The 22,293-nt window shown below is 38.1% G+C and overlaps 1 protein-coding gene across 14 annotated transcripts in view; it reads left to right on the top strand.

Annotated features, from left to right (window-relative positions):
* Window positions 1-996: 996 nt before the first annotated feature.
* LUC7L2 (LUC7 like 2, pre-mRNA splicing factor) overlaps window positions 997-22,293 on the top strand; it is a 61,587-nt gene continuing 40,290 nt past the window's right edge. Inside the window, exons 1-5 of one of the 14 annotated variants that reach the window (XM_059396292.1) lie at window positions 997-1,651; window positions 4,586-4,669; window positions 4,776-4,863; window positions 12,129-12,205; window positions 16,895-16,989. In XM_059396292.1, the coding sequence (XP_059252275.1) occupies window positions 4,652-4,669; window positions 4,776-4,863; window positions 12,129-12,205; window positions 16,895-16,989 (278 nt within the window). In that variant the 5' untranslated portion in view covers window positions 997-1,651; window positions 4,586-4,651. Of the gene's footprint in view, window positions 1,652-4,585; window positions 4,670-4,775; window positions 4,864-12,128; window positions 12,206-15,194; window positions 15,266-16,894; window positions 16,990-22,293 lie in introns of those variants that run through there. The other 13 variants (XM_059396291.1, XM_059396298.1, XM_059396297.1 and 10 more) reach the window with 13 other exon arrangements.

Raw genomic sequence — 22,293 nt, 5'->3', positions numbered from 1 at the left:
GAATGGCAGGCAGAGGCAGAGGGAGAAGCAGGCTCCCCGCCGAGCAAGGAGCCCAGATGTGGGACTCCATCCCAGCACGCTGGGATCATGACCCGAGCCGAAGGCAGCTGCTTAACCAACTGAGCCACCCAGGCGTCCCCGGCACATAAATTTTTAATGAAAAAATGTTACCATTACTTTTCCAAGTATCTAGGAAGTACCTATGTCTTATTTTAAGTAATTAATATTTTATAAAAAAGTCAAAATATCAAGCTCAGCATTTTCTGTTAGCTTATTTAGTCACAACAATGTTATGAGGTATGTGTATTTAGATCTATAAATACGAGATTAAGGAATAAATTGCTTAAAGTTCTAGTTAGCAATCACTTGACTAAAATTTTAAATCCAAGGTGATGGCAAGCTATGACCACACAGGCTTTTTTCCCCCACTGTCAGTGCTGCCAATACACTGAAAAGGCCTTATTCTTCAAACTTATCTTTTAAGCAGGAAAAAGAAACTTTCTACAAAATCACCTTTCCTGAGGATACTGCTGAATTTTTATAGTTCCAAATTTAGCCCAACAGCTTCCCGTTAAAAATGATCATAATCAGTCTGAATGGGTTAGATCATGTTTCCTAGTGTATTAATTTCAGGTGATATTTCCTGAACTTAATTTATCCTAATGGGGTGGGGAGTGCTGTTAAGCCTCTATGCATAGAGGAAGAGAAATGACCCGGATTTCACAACTCGAGGGCTCCTTTTGGAGGAGGTCAAGGCAGCAGTGAGGAAACGTGGAGCGTCCAGTATTCTGGGTGAGCCCCTGAAAACGAGTTAATTGGGCAGCGAATAATCATTAGAAATACGCCTCTATTAGCTACTAAGACTGCTAACCTCAGTCGAACCAACGGGCAAGGTCTCCACGCACTTTCGACTCGGGATAGCCCTCTGGCACATTTGCTAATCTGGGTCTGTTTCGCCAGCACAGCATAGTGCCGCGCAGCCCTGGCCCACTCGCAGCTGGTAGCGTGAGGTTTGCCGCCTCGGGCGGATCCGGCTCGAGGGTCGTTTGATAACCAGAGTCTCGCGAGATCTGGGGGGAAGGGGCGGGAGAAGTTCGCGTGCACGCGCCCCAGAGCCGTTAGGGTGGAACTCTCTCCTGGGCGGGGCGGGTGGAGCAAATACAGTTGGACGCCAGTTGGTGGAGCCCCCGCGGGAAACAACTAAGCGCGAGGAGCGTGCGCGCTCACGTCCCGACGACGGCGGCGGCGAGCGGCGTCAGAGCTTGAAGGGGGGGCCGACGGCTTCTGGCGGGTGGCGGTGTTGGAGGCGAGAGCTTGCTTAGCACGTACCGCTTCTATCCCAAGAGCCGACGGAGAGTGAGGGAACGAGGGCTGCTTTCGGGGGCTGCTGCCTTCTTCTTACACATCGTCGTGAGGAGCGCAGTCGGGACTCTCCTACAAGCCCTGCGGCTCCCTTTCCACACGCCTTGAGGCGGCGGCGGCGGCGGCAACTGAGACAGCGTCTCACCTTCCCCCACCCCTTCCCCTGTCCCCCCTGCCCGAGAGGGCCCGGTCTGCGCCCCACCCCCGCCCGCTCGCTACGCCGCCGCCATGTCGGCGCAGGCCCAGATGCGCGCAATGCTGGACCAGTTGATGGGCACCTCCCGGGACGGTAAGTGTCTGCCAGTGCCCTGGGGGTGGGGGAGGGGACGGGGAAAGCGAGAGGAAGGGGCTCCTCGGGCGTACCTGGGCTTGCGTGTGTGGCTGAGTAAGGGGCTCCCAGATTGGTAACACGAGGTCCCGGCTCCCGTCCCATCCAATCAGGGCTGGGCAGGCGGGCTTGGGGGGCGGTGACCGAGCGGATTGGCGGGAACCGCTGCCAATGGGGTCAGGCGGGGCCTGGAGGCAGAAAGGAGAGTTTGAGATTCAATGTTGACTTGTCTGGGACGGCAGAGCCCTCATCTCTCTTGGCGTAGTCGGTCATCCCGTTTTGTGGCTGATTAGGTACCGGTGAACCGCTAAGGCCTCCTCCCCCTGAATTCCTTAAGCCTGAGCTTTGGGATCGTCCCTCGCCGCCGCCCTCCAGAGCATGCGGAGAGAATTGCCCCACCCCATCCCCCCGCCCCTTACCTGGGTCCGGAGAGAAGCTTCACTAGGAACCCAGTCCCAGAAGTGTACTCTCGCTCCCCACAGAAACAATCCTTATGGAAAAATCTGACCCAAACCATGGTTTCTTGAAGTGGGTGTGTTTGGCCCCATTTTGTGAAAAGAAATGTTACGGCTTGTTTTTTTCCGAGAGACCTCCATTTTGTTAGAGAATTTAATAAAAGCTTTGTTCAGTAAATATTGACAAATCTTGCATGTGCCCCCAAATAGAACCATTTTGAAAATGTGCCCAGTGAAATAGAATTGAGGGAAACAACGGTCCTTTTAGACACTTAGGTTAGAATTTGTGTAGAAAATTACTAATTGCGGATATTTTTGTCTTAAAGAGAATTTCTAAGTAAAAAGATGAAATGCTTTTGCTTTTTTGGTGATGATGACAATGTATTATCAAATTGAGCTCAAATAATGCTAATACAGAGGAAAGGTCTAGTTCAGTACTTTCTTAAAAGCAAAACACTTGCTTATTTTTATGTTGCTTGTTTAGCAGATCGTTTCTTAGCCATTAAACAAATGCTTTTTTCTTGAAAAGTTACTTAAATTGCTTGGCGTAAGAAAAAAGGCACACTTATATTTTTAAGTTGCTCTTGTAATTTTCTTGAATACTTTGCAGCAAAATATGTGAGTAGATTTTAAAAAATGTACTGAATTGAGGTATTTTTCGCAGTGCATACAGAGAATGGCTTTTCAGGATTCACAGTTCAGTTTTCATAAAAGCCCATATTGGGAATTTGTCTTAAATAGGACGTACAGACAAATAGGTGGAGTTGTGGCAAACCTACTTGTGGTTGTGTAGAGAGGAGGGGAAATTGGGAAGGAAATGAATTTTGTGTAGTAAACCCTTGAAAGTTAACATTAATTAAAATTGCCCCTGGAACTTTTTACATGTTCATTTTTCACTATTAGATATCTAAGAATGGTTATTTTATAACTACAGCATGTCTTAACATTGTTCCTTTTCCATAATGAAGACCATATTGGGAAGGGACCTAATTCAGGATTTTAGCCGACAGAGTAACTAATTTTTGTAATAAAAGTAAGAAAATCATTTAAGATTTTACATGAATCTTTTAATCCTAGATGGGTACCATTTTTGGTACCTTCTGCATGGATTGAATTTTCTAATTTCACTGGGAGGGTAGTTGGATCAAAGTAATTGCTGTCACCTGATATCATCTGATACATTTCCAAATGAGGTAGCCAATCTAGTATTGCAAAGCTACATTTAAAAAAAAAACATATATATATAAATATATTCTTGTGTGTGTAGTCAGCAGAAACATGGATTTCTTAAAATCCATTCTGCTTTGTATACAGATAAATTTACATTTTTTATGTGAATGTTACCGGATTTTTTTTGCCTCCAGACTAAGAGGATTTACCAATGAACTCATGTTAACGAGTCCACGATATTATTTAGCTGAAATGACTGGATTTTCACTGCTGTGTTGGGCCAGAAGTAAGAAACCTACTACTTTGAAGGAAAAGAAATGAATGTTTTTTTAGATATCCATATTAGTTCTTTTATGTATACAAGATAAGAATCAGAACATTCTTTTCCTGACCAGATAATGAGTTTACATATTTCATCTTACGATTCAGGACCTTTAAATAATTAGGATTGTTCTTCTTAGCATACAGTCAACTTCAAGTTATCCAGGGGTAGGAGAATACGTTCCTGAGTAACACCATATAATTTTAAAACCATAAAATGGAAAGCTTTGTATTGGACAAAGGAACAGCTTACAGGGAATGCTGTTGGGTGTCTTTGGCACTAGAGGTGAAAATGGGGATGCAAGAGCTGGGAGAGAGATGGAAAAGGTAGGTAGGGGAGGGTGTGTTTAAGGCAGTTATGCTCCCCCCCCCCCCCTTTAAAACAATCATTCCAGAGACTGACTATAAAACAGCTACTGTCTTCTGGGACTGTGTGACTCAAGGTTGTAATAACCCCTCCTCAACCTTTAGTGTCCTGTCTCTGAGGGAATCTGAAGTGGCACAAGAGGCCTAGGGCACTGGGAAAACTTTGTTTCCCTTTCACCTTCCCGTCTCCTCCACCAATAAAAATACTTATTCCTTCTTCCCTTCTCCCAACTCAGTTTTTATTAAGTTCTTTTTTAAGCTCTTTGGAGATGTAAGTCTATTAAAAGTACCTTATTTTGAGTTACTTAATTCAGCTAATCCTGTAGATTACCTAATCTTTATTGAAATTCTCAGAAATAGGAATTTTAGTGTCAGGGAAATGGAGAGGTAATTTTGGATCACTGGGCACTCCCAGAAAGGACAGTCTTGGGTGAGTGGTGGAAGTGGGGGGCGTTGGACACCAGAGGGCAGCATGATGGTGCTGGGAGGCTGGGCAGGGGGTTGACCAGGTGGTGGGAGAGGAATGCATAAGGGTGGTGGGAGGGCCAAAGACAAACTTTGCCTTCTTTGCAATTTTGCCTAGGGCCCTGGTGGTGGCAACCGCCTGTGTGCCACTGAAAATCGTGCCGATGCCTGGCATACTGCATAAATGGAAGCAGGGTACCGCGTGAGTTGAAACATTGGTCACACTATATAAAGTTTGTATATGTGAATCAGTGTAACTCATACCCATGTAACTGGGGGTCTCACTGTATTTGGATTTTTCTGATAAGGCATCATGGGCTAAGGAAAAAGAGCCCTGGGCTGAGACTCAGGAGACCTGGTTTCTAGCCCCAGCTGTACCTCTAATTGTAACCTTGGGTAAGTCACTTAACCTTTTTTGCCTCAAGTTAAATCAATAATCTGTTAAATGGGAAACCAAATAATTTCCTATGTTACACTCAAAAAATGTTGAAAAATAAGTATATTTTAAGTTTCTTTAGGAGAGAGGAACCATAAGTAGATATAAATTAGTATGTTATTTTATCTGAAGTTCGAGGTAAATTAAACTTTATAAATACCTTTTTGTTGTAGTTGTTGGCATTAGTAGAAGGGAGAGGGATAATGTTTTTTTCCCTGAGTATAGTCCATTTGAAAGGAGGGAGGATCAGCAAAGGAGAATTCAAGCAGCAATTTGAGAATTGTCTATGTGACAGTTGGAGGAACTCGTGTCCTTGCATAGACTAGTTATTTTTTCTGAGTTTGGTTAATTGCAGAAATGTCCCTTAGCTAAAACTTTTGCCAGCAAATAGACTTTGGTTATAAGCCTCTGGTCCTGACCCCTAAAAGGCCTGGCAAGGTACAAGGGAGAGGAATTAAACAAAATTGTGGGCATGAATTTAGATTATATCCTAAGTTTAGAAACCAGGGAATTTAGAGAAGTAGTTTGAGGACTCCATATTTTTAAATTACTTACAACCTTTAAATGGCAGAGATCATCTTGGAAAGGTTAAAACAGGCCAGGAATGACAATCATCCCCAGCGTCTTCCCTTTCTGTAGTTCATGTCCCAAGCGACCAGTGAATTAATAGAATGTGGAAAACAATAGAATTTTATTGCAGTATTAGTTGCCCATTATGGTTAGGGAATGTCTAGGGCAAGTTAAAGCTTTCAGATAATTGTACCTATTTTTTAGGGTAATCCTTCTAAACATACAGTGATGTGTTTCCTTAGTTAATAGAGTACATTTAGTCATAATTTGTCAGTTACATTGTATAGTAGTTTTATAGAATGTAAAATAAAAGGTACTACTCATCCTAGGAGGTAACCAGGAAAATAAAGTTCAGTAAATCATTTACTTGTTCCTAATATAAGTTTAGTGATACGTAACTTGAACCTGTAGGATAGTATGACATTGCTGCCTTTCTGCAAAATAAATCATTGAATCAAAGATAGCAGTGTTATCTTCAGTGGATTTTCTTCATAAAGTCATCTTTACTGTAATCTGTGTTTCTTGACTTGTCATCAACATTGAGAGCATTTTTTTTTAATTTTTCTCATTAGCATAATGAGCCATATTTATTTCTTGGTCAGTTGTATACCATTCTATTCCACTTGGATTGTTCATTATAAGTGAAGGAGGCATAGCCTTTAATGTATAAGCACACATTTTAAAAAATAATAATGGGGTATATCTTACTCCAGAGCTTGTAATTCTTTTAACTTAAGAAATTTTGGCAAAAATAAGGTTAAACAGTAGTTAAACATCAGGCTAAATAAGAGTTCTGCTGAATATTTGGCTCAGAGGTTCAGGCATATCAAAGCAGTGAAAGCCCTGTTAACATCCATATGGTGAGTCTATTTTAAACAAAGTTTAATTCATTTTACATTTTGAACTCTGAATATTTGTCTGCAAAACAGTCCAGAAAATAGTAATGGTATCATTTCATGTAATCTTGTTTTCTTCTTGGATTCTCTATAGTCATTTAGCTTTCCTCAAGGAAGCCTATGCTTGTGAGATATTCTTTTACTTTGGGTAAAGAATAAAGAAATAAATGGAAACTAAAGAAAAATCATTTTGTTTATCACTACATAAGCTCTGTAAGCAACAAATAAATGCTTTGATTTGGATAAGATGTTACATGAGGAAAAATGGTGGTGAGCTGCACGTTCATCATAGGTAGGAAAGGTGTCATGGATCATGGTCTTAATGAGTCAGATAGTGGTGTTGAGTACTCGGTGGTTTATACAGACATTAAAGCTTGAAGTTGCTAAGAGTTCAGGCAAGCGATGGGGTTGCAAAGATAGGTAGATGGCTTAAAACTGAAGGTCACCTAAGTGTGGGCAAAACTAGATCAGTGAGGGAAATGCTCCTCAAGGATGGAATTCTAGAAAGGTACATGAAATGGATTGAATCCTACAAACCTGGGGCTATTAGTATAGTCTACAAGGAAGTACCTTATAAACGAGTAAACGATTGTTTTGACCACTCAGTCAGTCAACTAAGAAATTGTAGACAAGTTGAAGAAAGTTGGAACATTTTGCTGGAGAAGGAATGAGGGAGTAAGAGGGTACATTTCTGACAGGAATCTTGTGAATTCACCTGCAGAAAAGTCATTCTGTACCTTTTTGGTTTAAATTCTCATGCAGTAGTAGCCGCTAGGGTAAAAATTGGAAGCAAGGCCAAAATACATCAGTTAATCAGTTTTTGTAAGGTGACTGAGGTTATAGAGTAGTTTTGTAAAAACTGAGTAAATGGGGACGCCTGGGTGGCTCAGTGGGATTAAAGCTTCCACCTTCGGCTCAGGTCATGATCTCAGGGTCCTGGGAGCCTGCTTCCACCTCTTTCTCTCTCTCTGCCTACTTGTGATCTCTGCCTGTCAAATAAATTATAAATAAAATCTTTAAAAAAAAAACTGAGTAAATGTATTTTGCTCTTTTAATATGGGCTAGCGAAAGGGGTCTTTAAAAAATTTTTTTATTAAAAAAACAAGAAAGTTCACTAGATATTGATCCATATGTTCTAATTTAGTTGTGAACCATGTGCATTGATGTTTGACCTGTGTGATTCAACATGAAAAGAATTTAACCAGATGCCCTTGCTGAGTCTTTTGTCATGTCTCTTGAATGCATGGTAAATTGTTTTGTTTTTATCTTCTTGAGACTTCAGTTTTCTCTTTCAGAGTAAAACTTTCCAGAGTTTTACCTTTTAATAAAATAAGTTGGATATTAATTGGTTATTATCTATGGGATACTTAACTGTTCACTGCCTCTTTATTTTGTCCTGTTACTAGATTACGCAGTATACCCTTTTTTAGTTATTTGAAGGTATATTTTAGATCAGGATTAGTACTGTGGCCCACCTGCTTTTTGTAAATAAAGTTTTATATGAATACAGCCATGCCCATTTGTGTACCTACTGTCTTTTGCTGCTTTTCCTTGAAACAGCAGAGTTGAGTAGTTGCAAGAGATCTCTATAGCTGGCGAGTTTGAAATGTTTGCTGTCTGGCCCTTTAGGAAAAAGCTTGTTGACCACTGTTTTGGTGAGTGATTCTCAAAATGTGGTCCGCAGACTTTAGCAGTACCTGGAGACTTGTTAGAAATGCAAATTCTTGGGCTGACTCCAGAAATTCTGGGGATCGGAGCCAATAATCTGTGATTTAAACAACCTTCTACCTGATTCTTATGTGCAATAAAAGTTTGAAAAACTCTGTTCTAGATAAGTGTTTCCCAAGTGTTCGTCTCACATACCACCTTGACTGTTTTTTAACCCTATTTTCTGTTTATTTAATATTTTCTAAACATAAACTCACTTTCTAAAAACTTAATTTTAAAATGAAAATTTATGTCACCAGAAAAATACAAAGAGAACAACATGATATTTTTTTAAATATTTTTTTTCAAGATTTTACTTATTTATTTGACAGAGAGAGGGAATACAAGGAGGGAGAGTAGGAGAGGAAGAAGCAGACTTCCTGCTGAACAAGGAGCCTGAAGCAGGGCTTGATCCCAGGACCCTAAGATCATGACCTGAGCCAAAGGCAGACACTTAACAACTGAGCCACCCAAGCTCCCCAACAATATGATATTTTAAGAGATAAAACTTAGGCTCAAAAAAATTCAAGAAAAAGCTTAGACTCTGTTGTCACACATGTTAAACATTACCTTATTAGAGGTATGGACTTGATCGTGTACTTCTAAAGTTAATCATGATGATAATCACTAAATAATTCAGTGGTGCTTAAAATGTTGGTGAAATCCTGTTGGTGAAATTGGATAACACCTAAAATCATCTTTTGTATAAATCTCATGCTTTGGAAAATACCGTTCTAGTGAAAGAAAAAGCTGTTTTAACTACATACCAAAGCCCTGAAGTAGAAATGACCAGAAGAAGCACATACCTGTGAGATGGAGCGATCTAGTATCCCTAGAGGTTCGTCTAGTCCTCAAGGGTGAAATTACTTTATTTAGCTTGAATTCTCTCTCCTCAGTAGTGGTTTGGCCAATGGTAGCCAGCAGTTCTGCAGGACTTCACCAACCTGTTTCACAAGGGGCATGTGGAAAGGTGCCTGGCTCTGGGAAAGGCTACTTATAAAAGATTAACCCCTGGACTAGAAACTGTGGGTGAGGTGGCTGTGGTTTTACTTTGCAGATAGGGGAACAGCAGGACAAGCTTGCTAGAATAATAGTTGATTCTGGAAACCATGTGGTCGTATTTTGAGAAATTCCCATGTTATTTTACTTTCCTCATGGTATTAAAAGGATACTTCCCTGGACATAGTGTTCTCTTTATTTACTGGCTGATGTGTTTTAGAGTATAATAATTGTTAATAGGAATAGAATCTTTCTTTCCTGAATATCCCCAGGTTGCTGATTTGCTTTAGTTACTTCTTTTCCTTAGAGATTATGGACACATGGGTTTCTGTTGTCTTTTGTATCTGCAGTAAAGTAGTGATGTAGGACTCTAAACTGACAGGCTAGTGGGAAATGAAGGTTTACACATGAACAATTATGTTTATTTTTAATTGATGAATTCTATGATGTTGATTGTATGGGTCTTATTTGGCAAAAACTTAAAAAAATGCAGAAGACTATCAGACACCTATAGGAGTGAACAAGTGTTACTTTGTTCAAACTAAAAACAAAACAAAATATTGCAAATGAGGTTCTTCTCTCCACTTCACAGTCACAGTTCTTTCCCCAGAGGCCATCCTAGTGAATTTGGTGTGTATTCAGCGTGACACAGTATTTCTGCTGTTGTTTCAGTAGTTGCAAGGCTCAGTCTCCTTCATTGTAATCTGTTTTTCATTTTAACTTCCTTTATCATTGAGTTGTCTGTCACTTCTGTCCTTTGATATTCTCATTTCTTTTCTTATTTCTTTCCTTCACTATTTTTTGATTTGGGGAGGCTAAGCCTTGGGGAGGCTTAGCTTTTATTGCTATAGCCGGCTGACAAGAATTTGTCTTTTTGATAAATCAACCAGTCACTTTCTCTTTGGTTCTTTTCAGCTATTTCTTCATAGCCAGAGATAGCTTTCATTACTTCTGGTTTTGTGTATAGAAAGTTCTGGATGATAGAGGGCACCAGATATTCCCAGTATAAGTGTTACTGTATCAGAATTTGCAGCTCTGCAAGAAAGTATCAAAATGGAAAATTTAGCAGGCTGCAGCTTTTTAATAACCATCTTTCCTGTCTGACATATATCATAAAACACATTCTATATAATCTGCTTTTAGAACTTCATTTTTAGGTAACAGTTTATTCAGGCTTTTCTGATATATCTCTTAAATCTAAAAGGAGAAACATGTTGATAGATATCGTAAAGTGCCTTTCCACCACCAGCCCTGCTGTGGCCAAGAGTCTTTGCTTGTGTAATGAGAGAAGATTAGGGGTGGAATAGAACCCTTGGAATGTAGCTACTTTAGTATTCCTGTTCTCACATCTCCATCACCATTGTTAGTTCTTAAATATCCTGTAAGCTTTTTCACCTAATATCCGGGCTGTTCCTCTGTCTCATTGGTTACAATTCTGTTACATGGTTATTCTTTTCTTTTTTTTCTTTTTAAGATTTTATTTATTTATTTTTTTGATAGAGAATCACAGCAACAGAGGGAACAGAAGCAGGGGGACTGGGAGAGGGACAAACAGGCTCCCACTGAGCAGGGAGCCCGATGTGGGGCTCCATCCCAGGACCCTGGGATCATGACCTGAGCTGAAGGCAGCCGCTTAATGACTGAACCACCTAGGTGCCCCTACATGGATTTTCATAGATAAGCAGGCTGGTAGATTTAAAAAGTTAACTTTAGCATTATTAATCTTTGATCATATTCAGTAAGAATGAACTTGTTCTAGCAGTTTCTGCAATGGGCATTGCAGCTCTACAGTGGGCATTGCCTGGGTGTGTTTTGGGGGTTCTCATAGGGGTAATAGTAGTACTTATTTGTGATTATAAACCTACAGAACCCTATGGAAAGATTAAGAGGGATAGCTTTCTGGACCATATAGTACCCTTATTTTTGCATTTTCTGGGGAGAAAATAAATTTGCTACTACTTACTTGGTATGGCTTTGTAAGTTCTGTTAGATAGAAGTGACTTAATTTGGAAGGGACAATGCCATAATTGGTTTTTTCCACTGCCATCTTTGAGTACATAATAAATACATTCCTGAAGAGTTTGATATGTATCACGTTGTGTTAACTGTTTCAAAACCCCTCTAGTCACAATATATTAAGACATGGTAATGAGTCATTTTACAAAACAAATTGTGTACTTTCAACTGTATAAATATTCAGTGAATTAAACTAAGTGTGTAAACAATGCATGGAATAATAGGTTTTTTTAAAAGGATAATTACAGATCATTCTTATAGATGAGCTTTAGGCTGAATTCTAAAGGAACAGCAAAGGTAGGTGAGAGAAGTTAGTGGAATTGATGTGAAACTTTGAGAAGACTATAAAAGTAATCACATGGGTTTTTCAGTGTAGCAGTCATGGTGCAGCAGGAATCTCCTTTCACCCCTGAAGACAAGGGCTTCCTGGGACAGGCTTCCTGCCCTGTATGAGACTAGAAATTGGCCACCAGTCTTTATAGAGTTTCTGTGTTACTAGGTGGACTCAGTAGCCGATATATTACAAGAAGTGGTAATAAGAGGGTGAAACATTTCTCTACATTCGATGATTCCGAGGGCACAGGGAAATGAGAAACTAAGCTATCGGTATATACCTCTTTTTCTTGCTCTCCTTTCCTTTCACTGAGGGGTATGGATTTTATTTCAGAGGGAATGTACCTATCCTGTCTTAACCCAGTGGTGACACTTGGCTCCTAACAAGTGTACCTGTGGGGAGGGGTTTGGTTGTCACATTGGAGAATATGGGAGGGCTTTCTCTCTCCTGGCCCCATTTATAAGCTAGGGGTTGCTTCCATTTGCTTTGTGTGCTATTGAGTTTTTCTCTGTTTTCCCTAAGCTAAGTTCTAAGCTAATTCTATACGAAAGAAATACTAATTAGTTGTTTTTATAAATTGCTTGCCTTAATGCCTGATAATATGCAGTAAAATAAGGATTCTGCATACCATTATATATGTCAAATATTACAGAGTTTAAGGTTCTTTTAATTACAATACTAAACTCAGTTCACTTTTGCTTAGCCTTCACAGTTGTTGATCACATAGCATGGTCATCCACTCACAGCTTAAAAAAATACAGGGAGCATCGGAGAGAATGGGTAAAGTAAAATTTTGATGTTTTTAAAATAGCACCTAAATCTATGAAAGTTTATTTGATTTATTGTTTGTATGGGAGGGAGAGGGTGGTGGCACTGGGAGGGGGGTGGGTATTGGGAAAATAGCATGCACCATGTAAAATGATGTCAGATACCATCTAGGCTGAAGTTTTAAGTGTTACTACTACTGTTGAAGTCTAAGTCAGTTTCAAAAGAGACAGGACCATAAAATAACAGTGTTGGGATTTACAGTGGGCTTATTTTTCTCTCCCAACAAACTGAAGAGGATTTTGAGCATAGCAGTATTTGAGTACATTCTGGGCTGGAGCTGCCTTTTCAGAGTGGCCTATCTGTATTCTCCAAGTGAAACTGCTTCAGTACCATGTTAGGCCCTGTTAACTCATGGAGAAACTTTGAGAAGAATAATAGGCATTCCAGTTTTTGTTGGTATACTTGCAACTCAGGTATTCCCAAATACAAATTACAATGTATGAAACTCATGAAGGGGTTGAAGCAAAGAGAGAACTAAAGAAAGTTGTTAGTCTGAAATTAGTTGCTTAGTAGTAAATATTAAACAGAAATTTTGATGCTTTCAGTCAAATGAAGGACACTTTGCCTACCAAAGTTCCAAATCAAGTTACTAATTCTAAAAACTTGGATTGTAGTTATGTACAAAGCCTAATTAATAATTGTAGAGGTTACAGGGTAGAAAAACCTCCATGTTTTTATGGGTAGGACACTGTATTGCTGTAACTCAAATAACTTGGTTTAATCTCTGTCCTGTTATTTTTAAACTTTTAAAACTTTGTTTACACATTAAACATCTGGATTGAAGAAAAAAATTAAATCAGGTTTTACTCAGAAAATGCTATTCTGGCCCTAGCTTTGCTATTCCTCCACATGTAGCCATTTGCCAAAGCCAAATTTGACTTGGAGTATTTACTATTCCCTAAATCTTTCTGCCTACATAAGGTTTGTTAAAGATAATACTCCAGTTTGAAATGTTCTTCTTCTTTCTTGTGGTCTGAGTCCTCTATCTTTTCTTTAAATTTTGGCTTCTGCTTTTTGTATGAAGCCTTTTCTAACCTCTCCATCCTTGGTGGCCATTCTACTCTTAGAATTCCTGAAGTACTACTGTTAGAGACATCCATTTGGCTCTTGGGTCATGCTACCTTTATTACTTGTTATTTCATTTAACTGTCCTGTTTCTCTATCAACATCATGGACTCCTTGAAGGTAGAGAGCTTGTAATTATATGCCTATTTGTAACCCCATTGACTAGCACAGAGGGGGTATGTGCACTAAGAGGTTTGATTCTATCATTTGGATCCAGTGTTAGTGTAAGAGGGTAACTGTTTTTTTTTTTAACTCAGGTTATTTTTATATGAATATGTGCCCAGAAAATCCAAAGATAAAAGATTTGAGTTCATAAAGTGATTCTTTTTATTAAAAGATTTGGTTTATAATTATTTTCTATTAATTGTAGTCCCCCCCCCCCCTTTTTTTTTAAATGGGCACTGCTTTACCTAGTTTCTTTTGAAAAACATGGTTTGGGCCAGATACCTTGATAGAAACCAAAATTACCAGTATTTTTATTTTAAAATTCTTTGTTGGTTTAGCTAAATTAAGCGTTTCATGGCATAAGCCCAAATAAGTTTATTAAGTACTGCATGGTAATGTAGCCAAATTATTTTAGGATGTTAACCTTAAAGTCTCTTAAGTAAAACTTTAAAAATATCATTTACCAGATACTTAGTTGCTAATCCATCTTGGGATATTTCTGTATCTGAAATTATTAGTGGTTTTATTATTTCTTGGTCTTAGAGGTTTTCGTAATGTGTAAGCTGATATTTGATAGCTGTATTTATTGTGTTTGCACTTATCAAATGTTTATAGAGCAAGCACTCTTTTTTAAAAAATATATTTTATTTATTTGACAGACAGACGGAGAGAGATCACAAGTAGGCAGAGAGGCAGGCAGAGAAAGAGAGGCCCCGCCAAGCAGAGAGCCCGACTCGGGGCTTGATCCCAGGACCCTGAGATCATGACCTGAGCCAAAGGCAGACGCTTAACCCACTGAGCTACCCAGGCGCCTCTAGAGCAACCACTCTTAACGCTGTGAGAAGTTACTTTAAAATGCTTCTTGACATTTATAGAAATAATGCTTTTTGTAAGAGCTCAGTAGGGATAATGTTTGCTAAATTCGTATTTGGAATTGTTTATATTGTACCTAATAGCTGTGTCTTCAGGGCACATATATCTTAATGTTAGACTTAATGTTGTGATTTCTGAAGCAAAAACAGTCACCCTACTTCATAAAATGTTTGACTAGTAAAACTTCTAAGAACCTTGGTATTATTCTAAGGCCTGGTTTATAATATTACTGAGCCATTAGTTTGACATAGCATTGAAATAATATTGTTGTTGCATGCTAAAAAGCTTAGATATTGTAGTAGTTAGAATCCTAGATATGTAAGGGTTTTTTCCCCCCTATTTAAAAAAGTTACATCATCTTTAAAATTCTTAACATAATTTGGGTACAGTTTAAAAATAAGACATTTTTTCTTACATACCAGTAAGCAAAAAAAAAAACCAAAAAACAAAAAAACCAAGACTCTAATATATAGCATTGCCCTTATGGTGCTACTTATCATAGTACCATTCTAACGTGAACTTACGCCCGGCCCTCACCAAAGTTTTAATGACATAAAATGTTTAAAAATGCATTTTTTTAAAGCCCCTCTTGGCCCAGAGACCATTTCCCAGAGTTTCAGCATTGGACTTTTTCCTATGGTCAGTCATATTCTTATGTAGGGTTACACTTGTTAAGTCAATATTTTGAAAAAACAAAACACCCTGATTTTGTTCACTTTTGTTTTCATATACAAGAATCTTTACAGTCAACATGTACTTCTAGATGCTGTATTGAAATTGCTGGCAGAGTCTATTCTATACAAACTGAACAATCTGGCCCCTTGTTTTATTTGTAAAGGTTCAATGTATCTATGCCTGCCTACTTCAATCTGCAAGGGAGTGTCAGAAAGGCCCCGCATTCGCCGAGCCGTGAGTTATCACTAACTTTTCAGATGTGTTAATGAATGTGGAACAAAAGCAGTTGTGTTTAAAAGGAAAAAAGGACCATCAAAATAACCTTTATTATAGTAGCAGGCGTGAACACTAAATGATTTATTCCAAATTGTGGTGTCAAAAATAACCTACTTTAACTAGAGATTAGCCTCTAGAAAACCTATTGTTGAACTGCTCTGAAGCTATCATTTTAGCTATAAATTACTTTTCTTAAATTTTATATACCGTGATTACAAATGAGAATTTTCTTTAAGTCTTTTTAACGGAGTTAAAACAATTTGAACAAAATCTTACCCCACCTAAAAATGACATATTTAGTTGACTTCGCATTAAGTTCTTCAAAGTAATGTCATGTCCATGTGAAGTAACGTCAAAGTCCATGTGAAAGGGGCAAAGGTTTAACCTTTCTGTTATTCACATGTGAAAAACAAATTGATTTAAATAATTGAATCACTTCTAGATGAGTTTTTGGAGTGCCTCAAGCATCATGTTAAGTACAGAGGTATTTACAATCTCTTTTGGTACCAACAGTTCTCGCTTCAGTAATTCATCAGTAGGTTTTCATTCATCAATGATGATATCAATTTAAGGCTAAAATAAAACACCTACATTTCTTAGGGCTTATCATTCTACATAGAAAAAATGTCCTTAAGAGTTTTTTTTTTTCTTTTTTTCCAAAGAGATTCTAAGCAAAAAAATTGTAACTAACATCTATATATTGTTACTAGAGCTAGTTACCTTTCTTTTTCTTAGACTCTTTAAAGTTTGAGTTAGATAGGCATATTTGACTAGGAGCTTGGATGCTTCTGTTGCTTAGGAGGTGTATTGTGTTACATGAAGACAGAATAAATTTAAATGTACCAGGTTTGGCCATATGTAGCACAGATCACCTAAAATTTGAAGGTATGGTACCTTTGGAGGCATTAAAGTTAACGTTTCATTTGGGCAATGTGCCTTTGTCTGACTGGTGTGTAAGTCCTTCTTCCAGGTTTGTACACTCTTAAACATGCTATTCTACCCTCTCTAACTCATCCCAGCAGCAAAAGGGAGACACTTCAGCTGGAACAAAATAGTGGAAGAAATGGCGTCTGGGGTTCAGTGGGGATTCGCAGTGTGTATGCAATGTTTGCAAGATTACTTTTTATGTTTTTCAATTAATGTAAATAATTACAAAATAAATCTATGCTTAGCGTCAAGTAGGGAACCCTGTATACCAGTAGAAACTTCCTTGTGGGTCTGCTGCAAGTCACTTAACCTCTTGGGGCCTCAGTTTCATCATCTGCAATGTAAAGGAGTTGGACTCCATAATCTTAAAAGTCCATTCCTGCTCTGTATCCTATGCTTTCCTGAAGTACTCTGTTTAACAGAATGCATTGCTTTCCCACTTTGACTATTTGAATTACATGTGCAGTACACATACTGCAACTGCATGTCTAAGATAGTTTTTCTGTAGGATATTATATAAAAAACTAATCCCTCTTGAGCTGATTTATAAATATATGTGTGTATAGCCACACAGAAAAAGCTAGCGATAGTAGGGCTCTCAGAAAATAAGTATTTTCTAGTTGTCTAACCTTGAATGTTATTAACTTTCCTATATTACAGGAGATACTACTCGTCAACGAATCAAATTCAGTGATGACAGAGTATGCAAGAGTCACCTTCTCAACTGTTGTCCCCACGATGTCCTCTCTGGAACTGTACGTATTTATTAAATTATACTGTTTGATTATTGATATCCTACAGAAATGAACTACTTGAAAAAGACTTAATTCCTTGTCACCTTTTAAAAAGGTTTATAGGAGGGATTTACATCTCTTATATTGTTTATTGAAGTTGATGATTTAAATCTGCAAAAATGGAATTCCTCCAAAAAGTCTTGTTATCCTTTGCTTTATAATTATTTCAATTCTTCAGAGAAATTTTTGAAAAAACACTTCTTATTTGGAATATAGAGGCAATTTTTATGCTGTAGTTGCACTTTCAGTTCTGAAATTATAGAAACAACTTTTAAAATAGTTTTCTTTACTGTTGATCAGAATAGACTTACGTCTAGCGCATTACATGTTTAGATTTGTGCACATTATATATTGTGGAAGTCAGAGAGGAAAACGTCGCAAATATTTAAATTCATACAACTTAATTTGCTAGTAGTGTCACTTAAAATGCATTTATATTTCTGACTCCTAATAATGTAAAGCTTACTTAGATTCTATATCTAGTGATGTTGGTTGACCTTGGAGTATTGTCATTTTAATTTGAAAGATAAATCACATGGTGATGTACCTATTTAAATGGAAGAGAGGATCTGATTTTCTGACTTTGGGGTTTGGTTGAAATGATTACTCAGTGCAAGAGCTTTCCTTCACAGGCTACATGTGGTGGTGGAGGAAGACTAGTAGGAGCTAAACATTTAGCTGGTTTTATTTCTCATTTGCCTGGAATGACTGAAATGAAGAAAAGATTTCTGGTCCATTTTCAGACATGATGAGTTCCTGTAGTTAAAGTATTCTAAATGAGTGGTTTCTTCTGGATAGGAGAAGTTAAATAGCTCTAACAGAAATCAAGGGCATATACAATAGGAAACACCTCTGTCTTTTTCCAGTAGGAAAGACTGTAAAACTGTATTAGGTTAAAAGAAAGAAAAGAGGGGCGCCTGGGTGGCTCACTTGGTTAAGCAGCTGCCTTCGGCTCAGGTCATGATCCCAGCGTCCTGGGATCGAGTCCCACATTGGGCTCCTTGCTCCGCGGGGAGCCTGCTTCTCCCTCTGCCTCTGCTGCCACTCTGCCTGCCTGTGTGTGCTCGCTCGCTTTCTCTCTCTCTCTCTCTCTGGCAAATAAATAAAATATTAAAGAAAGAAAACAGCCCTGCATTTAAAAGTATATGTGATAGCTAATTTTTTTTCTAAGTGCAATAACGTAACCCAGATTCTGAGTACTCAGCTTAGAACTATGATAAGATAATTGACCCTAATTTCTACTCTATTAAGAGTGTATTATTGAGTGTCCATAAAGTATTTTCTGCTGTAATTATAAAACATTTGAAATCTGTAAAATGTATAATTATCTGTAGTATACTTTGATTCTCCACATTTACTATTAAATTTAACAGTCATTTTAGTTAATGGCTAAATTATCACTTCAAGTAATTTTTGAGAACAGGATTAATTAACAGTGACAAAGTTAGTTTTTTATTTTTTAAAACTATAAAACCAGCCATAGCAAGTGTTATATTCTTCAGATTTGCCATTAATAATAAAAATCTGACATTACAGTAGTGCTTTATGTTTTATAATGTACATATGCATTTATGCTCATTTCTTTCTTTCTTTTTTTTTTTTTTTTTAAATTTTATTTATTTGAGAGAGAGCACAAGCAGGGGGAGGAGCAAAAAGGGAGAGAGGGACAAGCAGACCCTGCACTGAGCGCTGAGCCCATTGTGGTACTCGATTCTATGACCCTGAAATCATGACCTGAGCCAAAACAAGAGTCAGGTGTTTAGGGGCACCTGGGTGGCTCAGTTGGTTAAATGTCCAACTCGGGTCATGGCACAGGTCATGATCTCAGGGTCTTAGGATTGAGTGGTGCGTCAGGCCTGGTGCTCAGGGCAGAGTTCGCTCCGGATTCTCTCTCTGCCTGTCCTCCCCACAACCACACTCCTTTGCTTGTGTGTGCGTGCATACTGTCTCTCTAAATAAAATAAATAAAATCTTTTTTTTTTTCTTTTAAGATTTTTATTTATTTATGACAGAGAGTGGAGGGAGGGAGCATAAGCACAGGGGAGCTACAGAGGGAGAAGCGGGCTTCCTGCTGAGCAGGGAGCCTGATGCAAGGCTTGATCTCAGGATGCTGGGATCATGACTTGAGCTGGAGGCACAAGCTTAATGACTGAGCCACCCAGGTGTCCCAAAACAAATGAAATCTTAAAACTGTTTTGTTTTATGATCCACAGTTAGCTTTAATGATAGTAGATGAGTATTCAAATTCCCATAGTTCTATTGATTTAAAGTTCAATTGGGACCAGACCCAAGTTTTACTCATCATGTTTTCTACTCTGTAGGGAATCCTTAATTCTTTATTCTTTTAAATGAAAAAGGATGAGTGATTGGTCTTAGACTTTCCTTCTTTTAAGTTCTTGCCTGGTGGATTTATAAAATGCACATTTTCTCAAATCTAACATCTCTGAAACACACATTTTAAAATGATAGAAAAACATTAATTGGTAACATTTTCTTATGGTACAGAATTGAATATTGTGGCTTAAAATTGTCAGTGCTTGGATTATATTAAAAACGGTTATTGAAAACCCTTTTATAGGCACTATGCCAGGGAAACTCTGGATGAAAATACCTCCTTTTGTCAGTGTAATAGACCTGAGATTGCCTTATGTAAAGATGATATTAAGAAGTTATGAACCTCTGTGAGAATTGAAGCAGAGCTTGTAGAGATGGCTGTGGGGCTTTGTTAAGACTTAAGTGTTAGAGAGTGGTCTCCTTGATAACTCAAAACCATACATGTTGTTACTTTCTCATGACCCTTATTAGGAAAAAGCTATAACAGTTCATCCTGTGTACAAATGGTTTATAATTACAGACTTATGACTTAGCAACCAGTCTCTCTAGGACTACTTTTTTGGCACAGTCTAACAGTTCATACCTCTTTATGTTGAAATGTCTGTTTCTCTTTTTCTTTCTTTTTTAACATGATAGATGAAAAGAACTGAATTGTAACTTGATTTTATAATGTTTTTTTCTTTGTTGTATAACTAAAGTTTACCCTTTTCCTGAGATCTGTCACTTCCAGCAGAATATGACTCACCAATACACTAAATTATTTAGCAGAAGAATACACAGAAGTGTATTTTCTGGCATTTTTGGAGATGGAAAGTCTGATTTCTAAAAATGCAGTCATGACTAACTATTGTATGAAGTATTTTTGGAATTCAGTTTGGTGAAAAATGCTCCATAATACTTTACCTTTTCATTAGTCTGATACTCTGGTATAACTGATTCATAAGTTAATAAGTCAGGAGGTTAGATATAGAATAGAGATTGAAAATAATTGTACATATGTATTTTTGGGTTATGGTTTTTATAAGCACGACTTTTCTTGTAACTGAGGAAGCTTCTTTATTTCAAAGGCTTGTGTTATTCCCTTAGTCATTGAGAATATTGTTTTAAGACTCATTCTTCTCCTCCTTTTGGCACACTTAGTTTCTTATTCTAGTCACTGTGCAAAAAGTAGGTAGCACCCCTTTCAGATTTAGCTTCTTGTGATCTGGGAAAAAGGTATGTAGTAGTAATATAGTTATTTATTTATTTATTTATTTATTTATAAAGATTTTATTTATTTATTTGACAGAGACCGACACAGTGAAAGAGGGAACACAAGCAGGGGGAGTGAGAAAGGGAGAACCAGACTCTCCACTGAGCAGGGAGCCCAATGCAGGGCTCCATCCCAGGACTCTAGGATCATGACCTGAGCCGAAGGCAGACGCCTAGCAACTGAGCCAGGTGCCCCTGTAGCAGTAATAATTTAGAGGCATTAAATATAAAGCAGAGATCGTAACAGAAGCTTGAAATTGAGGTCTGCAGAGGTGAAAATGTATACTCTCATGATGTGCCTGTCCTGAAATCAAAAATGGCCACTACTAATTTTATTACAGCCTTCATCAAGTATAATTGGAGGGTTGACAGACCATCATGTATTGTAATGTAAGGTCATCATTTCATGGGTGGGAAAAATTAAGACTCAGAGAAATTGTGCTTGTCAGATGTCTTACAGAGAATTACAGTATATTATATAACACAGGAATCTTAGAGGTATTTAAATCTAAATACTTTAAAAAAATGTTTTTGTGGCTTTTGCTAGTTTTTTAGATAGCACAGTTACTTAGGTCAGTGACTTTCAAATGTTTCTGACGCATCCTTGGATGTATTTCATGCCTTACGGGGACTGGCCAGTCTTTCCTACTTTAATAGGAATTTTACACATTACAGGTACAGGGATTTTCCATGAAATTTTGTTTAAAAAGAGATTCTGCTGCTCAGAAATTGAATTTGAAGTTTAAAATTGAGGGACACGTGGGTGGTTCAGTCGTTAAGCATCTGCCTCTGGCCCAGGTTATGATCCCAGAGCCCAGGGATTGAGTCAGGAAGCCTGCTTCTCACTCTCCCACTCCCCCTACTTGTGTTCTCTCTCTCACTTTGTCTCACACCATCAAATAGCTTAATAAATAATCTAAAAAAAAAAGCTATAAGAAATAAAGTTTAAAATTGAGAAATCGAGACAAAGATAAAGTAAAAATTTTTTCTGCCTTTTTGAAGTGATTGAGTAGGAATATTAGTTGTCAAAAATTCTCTGTTGATTTTATGTTGCCCTAAAAGGTTCTAGTTTTTAGCTGAAGTGCAGTTTTTACTAACTGTTCAAAGACTCTTATTGTTTCTCTAAACTATTCTGTTTAAGGGCTGGTCTAAAATCGGTTACTTGGATACATACAAGCCTGAACTTTCAAACTGTTGGAAGTCTCTTTGCTAGTACATATGTAAAAGAGCCGTGGGAGTATGGAGAAGCAGAATAAGTATAAGAAAGAAAGAAACCACAGAATTTTCTCAACCAGACCCTAGAATGTAAGTTTCATAATAAGAGCAGGCATATTTTGTTCAGTGCTAGGTCCTCAGCATCTAGATCAGTGTCCCTCCGTTGTGTTGAATGAGTAATCAGTCCACCCAAAGTAAAACACTAAATAAGTCTGTTATAAAACTAACCTGGGTTTGAAAAATTAACCATTGTTAGTGGGAAATGTGTTACTTTTTTAACATGTAAGGTGCTGGAGAGTGTCTTGGGTTTGTTGAGTTGCTTTTCTAATAATGACAGCAGTAGGGGTGCCTGGGTGGCTCAGGGTTAAAGCCTCTGCCTTTGGCTCAGATCATGATCCCAGGAGTCTGGGATGGAGCCCCACAATCTGGCTCTCTGCTCAGCAGGGAGCCTGCTTCCTCCTCTCT

The sequence above is a fragment of the Mustela nigripes genome, chromosome 4, assembly GCF_022355385.1.
Source record: "Mustela nigripes isolate SB6536 chromosome 4, MUSNIG.SB6536, whole genome shotgun sequence".
NCBI lineage: Eukaryota > Metazoa > Chordata > Mammalia > Carnivora > Mustelidae > Mustela > Mustela nigripes.
This window is presented reverse-complemented; position numbering and strand designations above follow the sequence as displayed.